This window comes from Polistes canadensis, unplaced genomic scaffold, assembly GCF_001313835.1.
Source record: "Polistes canadensis isolate GaletaPanama2010 unplaced genomic scaffold, ASM131383v1 scaffold_83, whole genome shotgun sequence".
NCBI lineage: Eukaryota > Metazoa > Arthropoda > Insecta > Hymenoptera > Vespidae > Polistes > Polistes canadensis.
The window spans coordinates 341,622-347,319 of NW_014569630.1; the positions used below are offsets into that span (position 1 = coordinate 341,622).

The window sequence follows — 5,698 nt, forward strand, 5'->3', positions numbered from 1 at the left end:
ATATAAATTTATATACCTCACATTATATAATATTCCTGTTATAATAGTTTCCCTTTTATTATATTAGTCAACTTTTACGACAAACAGGGATTATCACGCGACTATAAATTTATATACATAAATAATTAATAATAATATTATAATAAAACAATAAACGGAAAGCAGAAAAAAAAAAAACAATTCTACGTATATCGTAAAAAGAAAGAGAAAAAAAGAAAAAAAGTAAAACATTATGGAATGTTACATACAACTTATGTTATATGAAAACATAACACAAAGATTGAAAATACGGAAGTAAAATATTGCTAAGCTCGTAAATTGTCGTGTCTAGCGATTCGAAAACGGATAATAAAAACGATTAAAAATCCTGTATTAATAGTATATGCATTATCACGTTTATACGTTTCTTTTTTACTCTCGTCTAGACAAGATGACGGCATATGTAAAAACGATAAATACATATATAACGTATGTATAGATATATGAAACATATAAATAATAATGAACAATGCTTTTGATATGAAGAAAACTCATTATCGATAGTACACTTAAAAAAGCGTTATCTTTATTATTTTCTTTCATGATATTGCGACAGGTGTTCGTTGCAGTAATATAAAACGATGAATAAATATGCATATACTTTCCATACCGGACTATGAAAGATTGCCCATCCGTTCAAATATATATATATATATATAACGTAATTCACACAACTATGACAAGAATGATGCAATAGATATATAAAACCCTGCTGCATACGTCATCTAATAAACTTAGTATAAACGATCGTGAATATACAACACGACTTATGCTACTACTAATCATATTCATCAAACGAGAATCATTATATTATACGATTTTATTATATCTATCTATCTATATATTTATCTATCTAACTATCTTTTACTTTATTAACTCTGTGTCTCGTTTGAAAATATTTTTCTTATTAAATAATCATTAACCTATATTTCAATATTCTCTAATCAATTATATTAACGTCTATATTTTTTTGTATTTGTTTTTTTCCTTTTTTTTTTATTATTCGAGATTTTATATATAAGTGTGTTGAAGATACTTTATAAATAATTACATTTGGAAAAAATATATATTATTCGTAATAAATAAAATATAAATATGTTATATCGTAGAAAAGTGTGTGCAATTGTAAATAAATCTTTTCGCGTTAAATTGGTACCACGATTGTTTGTATCAATTGAAAATTGTTATTTGAATTTATCCAACGACACAATATATTCTAATATTATTAAAACGAGAGATTAATAATAATTTAAGCCACGTGTTACTTTTATTTCATTTCTTCTTTTTATTTAAAATATAATAGCCCCCCACCCACCCCTGTCGTTTTCCCCATTTATTTCTACAACTTAAAATATATATCCCATAATAAAGAAAAAAATAATCGTAATAAAATGACAAAAGTAAAATCATAAATATATATATATAACTATATTCTTTTTACTATTTTTTAAAAATAAAATTTCTAAAAAAGTAGTCTAAAAAATATTAGTTTAATATATATATATGAATTAAAAATATTTAATTGAAAATTTTTAAAACTTAATGTTAAATCATTATTATTAATTTTAAATTGAAAGTTAATATATATAATAATATATTAAATAAAAAAAAGAGAAAAAAAATAAATGACCTAAGCGGGAAATTGGTGTCGTAAAAATTTCCTTAAGGCGACATCTTGTCGGCAAAATAATATTGGAACGTGCGTGACATGGGATTCACGGTTTTAAAAAAAACCATCTGCATTCACGTTCCGTTAGTTGGTTCGTTCATTCATTCGGAGAAGGGAAGATATGAAAATTCCTCTCGAGGTCGATGATTAATCAACGCGAAACCACCGATGCGTGTGGCGCCACACAATACAGCACCGCACTGCACCGCACTGCACCGCACTGCATCGTATCGTAACGTGTTGTTCTATGCACGTTGACCGAACAATTAAGGTAAACACGCGTGAGGCAAATTAATTAATCGATCGATTTCATTCTATCATTCGTTATGCATCCAACTGACACTTTCATAGTTTTATATACGTGTATTGTATGTAAGTGTGTGTGTCTTGTATATGCGTAGACAACGTGTTACAATTTCAATCAAATTTTTTCATCATTTTTCGTATCATCTTTTGTTTATATTACATTTTTATTTAAAATCATTACACGAATATCGATTATTGTAAATCAATTTTGCTCGTGGAAAATTTTGCAAATTTGTGTGCGTGCAAATACGATAATTTTTTAAATTGTTATAACAATGAAGGATCGTTTTTTGAAGTAACAGAAAGTGGAAGTGAGTGACAGAAAGGTGAGAATAAGAAAGAAAGAAAGAGTGTAAGAGAGATGATAGTTGAAAATATAGAAGAAAGAAAGTAAAAAAAAAAAAAAAGAAAATCCGAGAGAGTTATATGTATAATTATTTTTTTTTTTTACCAATCATCCACGCGTTTTTTTCTTCCATAATAGTACAACGTACCGAGCGTTTGATAATGATCGATCTAGGTCTTACTCATTGTCAGTGGTGCGTGTCTCTTCGTTTGAAAAGTAGACCTCTGCAAATCAAAAATCGATAAATTTATTCTCATTCATGTAACTTTTCACCGTCAATTCGAATTTAAACTCTCGTCGGTATATTTCTTTCAAATTTCTTATTTATCATTATTATATTTCTATATTGTTTTTCGTATAATTTTGCAAACGTCGATTCAACAAATGAAAAATTATAAATCTCATTTCGTTCTTAAAATTTGTATTTATTTTTGATCGATATATTATTTTGTAAAAATGTACGATCATCGGTATAATATACAATATATATTTGATTATTTTCGATATTAAATATAAATAATCAATTATAATTATAAGTATTGCAAATATAAATTATTAAATTAATAATTGATTTTTCTGATCGAATAAAATATGAACGATCATATTTTGTCAGTGTTTTAAATGAATGATCAATATTGATAATTTAATTTTAATATATATATAACACGTCTAAGAATAAAATATTCAATATTATTAATTAATAATTATTATATATATTGAACGTGTGTGTCTATAATATGTTTCCAAAATGTTTCCAAAACAATTCATAAGAAAAAGTATTCGATCACGTTGACAACATATTTATCGATTTATTCGAAGATATAGAATAACGATATAGTTTTAACGATAACAATTATTCAAAATGAATTTCTCGAATGATTTAACCATCGTTCGAAACAATCATTACACTGTACGCGCATAATCTCGTCACCGTTATCTCAAAAAAAAGTTTGTTGCAATGTAACGCGGATAAAGTTAAAATAACATTCGAAAAGAAAGAAGAAGAAATTTGGAATGTTGAAAGAAGGTATATGTGTGTATGTGCTTGTGGTTAGTAAAGGGAAGGGGAGAGGTGCAGTGGTTGAATTTATTGCAAAAGAAAGAAAGAAAAAAGAAAAAACAATAGTTGAATTTTTGCCCGAACTCCTCACCGCGGTTTTTTGATCAAAAACCGAGACCAGAAATTTTCGTGTGATAGAATAAGCAACGTAACGCGTGTAAACACAAAACGCGATAACGATTTAACACACCCACGGTAAAACTGTGTGTGTGCAAATATATCTCTGTGTGTGTGTGTGTGTGTGAAACGTATATACGTTTCACAATGTAAAGATTTTTACCTCGTTTCGTTTTTAATTCTCGTTAAAATCCGCAACGAATTTTGTTTTGCTGCAAACAAGAACATTGTATATAAATATATATATATATATGTATACGATAAATACGTTTTTTTATTATTGATAACATTTTTGCCCGAGCAAAAAAAAAAGGCAAAAAAAAAAGAGGGGGGACAAAAAAGCACAACGATTATTACGAAAAATATTTTTCATGCATTCGTCGTATTGTTTATCCGATCGATGCAAACTCCTAGGATACTTCTTCTTTATTTTTCTTTTCACCCGATATATCATTCATTTTTTAAAGTTAAGAATAAGTAACAACAAATTCACAGATAATTCGCGCGTAATCAGCTGGTTTCATTGATAAAGAATAATTAATAGGCATCGTTAATGAAAAACAAAAAAAGGAAAAACTTATCGAATGTCAAACGTGTATGATATTCAAATTATTATTATTATTATCGCAAATGAACGTACTATATTTTATTTTGTTTGACATAATTAATGAAAATGTTTTTAAACGAATTTTCAACGATTTCACACGACGATATATTTGATTGATTATTCGATTAAATTTACATTTGTTCTTTAACGTTTATGGGTTCTTACCTATTTCTATAATTATCATAATCGATCGACAAAATTATTGGTTTTTATTTAAAACAAAAAAATGATATAAGTATTACAAAATTTAATACTTATATAAAAATCAATCTCTCCGTATTGAATAAAAATATATAATCAAATGAAATAATAATTATTTTCTCGAAAATTCTAACAAAGTAAACAAAAAATTAGGATAACAATAAATGAAAATTAATTTGCATAATAATGCAAAATTATCTCATAAAGTAATAAAACAATAATTATTTGACGTCCAGTAAATATAAAAATATATTTGTTATTGTAAATATATATTTGAAACTTATGCGAATACTTGTTATTCGACATTTGATTCTAGAAATAAGTTGATTACAAGTATAATGTTAAAAAATAATACCAACTTATATATATATATATGGAAGAACATATAAAAATGTTAGAAAGACGGAAGTATTACAAACGAACTATAATAATACTAATACAGTAAGATCGTAAATGTATTACGATAACGAGTATTATAACGAGGTTTACGTGGTCATTGCAAACAAATGACCGTTATAATCCGCGAAGGTCTTTCGAAACGAGGCCGTTACCGTACACCATTTCTTTTTTTCTATTTTTTTTTTTTTTTTCTTTTTTTTATTAATTCCACGCCAATAAATGTCAAATGCGAATGACAAAAATTCTTCTAAGAATTCAGAATTCAATTTCTTCTTTTTTGGTATGTAAATGGTAAGTGCATGTGGAAAATCTAATTAAAAAAAAAAAAAAAACAAATTTAAATGAACATAAGAGTAGGTGTATCAAGGTACGTATTTCGTTGTGTTCAATTGTATGTGTCATTATGGTAATAACTCATTATTACTAATTACAGCAACAAAATATATTTAATGAGAATGTTTATTTAATTTTCTATCTATCATTCTTTCTTTTCTATTTTTTTTTTTTTTATTCAAGAGAATAAATTCCATTACACGTCACCGTTTTTCTTCCTTTACTATTATAACTATTTGTAATAATAATTATTATAATTATTATCGGAGAGCATCATTTTATTATTATTATTATTATTATTATAATTATTATTAGTATACTTTTCGTTTTTTTTTTTTTTTTGCAAATATTATTATTACAATTATGTAGATTATTTTCTTGGAAGAAAATGTTGAAGTTAAACGTTTGATGTTGACAGAATGAAACCTTTTTTATCTCAAGCAACACTTTCTCATCTTTCCTATATATTTCTAGAATATTTCTAACCCTCGTCAACTGGCTAAACAAATCCCACCATTAACTTTGTGTTTCCCCAAAAAGCAGGGGATAAGCTTTCCAACTTCCGACGACCCTTAGAACAAATTCTACTCAAATATCTACTCCATAACATTTTTAGAAAAT

General features: G+C 26.2%; 1 protein-coding gene across 5 annotated transcripts in view; it reads right to left on the reverse strand.

Annotated features, from left to right (window-relative positions):
* The window catches only part of LOC106786810 (growth factor receptor-bound protein 10-like), a 397,464-nt gene that overhangs the window by 329,023 nt on the left and 62,743 nt on the right, over positions 1–5,698 (reverse strand). Inside the window, exon 1 of one of the 5 annotated variants that reach the window (XM_014748592.1) lies at positions 2,542–2,562. The exons of the other annotated variants lie outside the window; for them this stretch is intronic. Coding sequence (XP_014604078.1) covers positions 2,542–2,545 — 4 coding nt within the window. The 5' untranslated portion in view covers positions 2,546–2,562. Of the gene's footprint in view, positions 1–2,541; positions 2,563–5,698 lie in introns of those variants that run through there. 5 annotated transcript variants of the gene reach the window in all.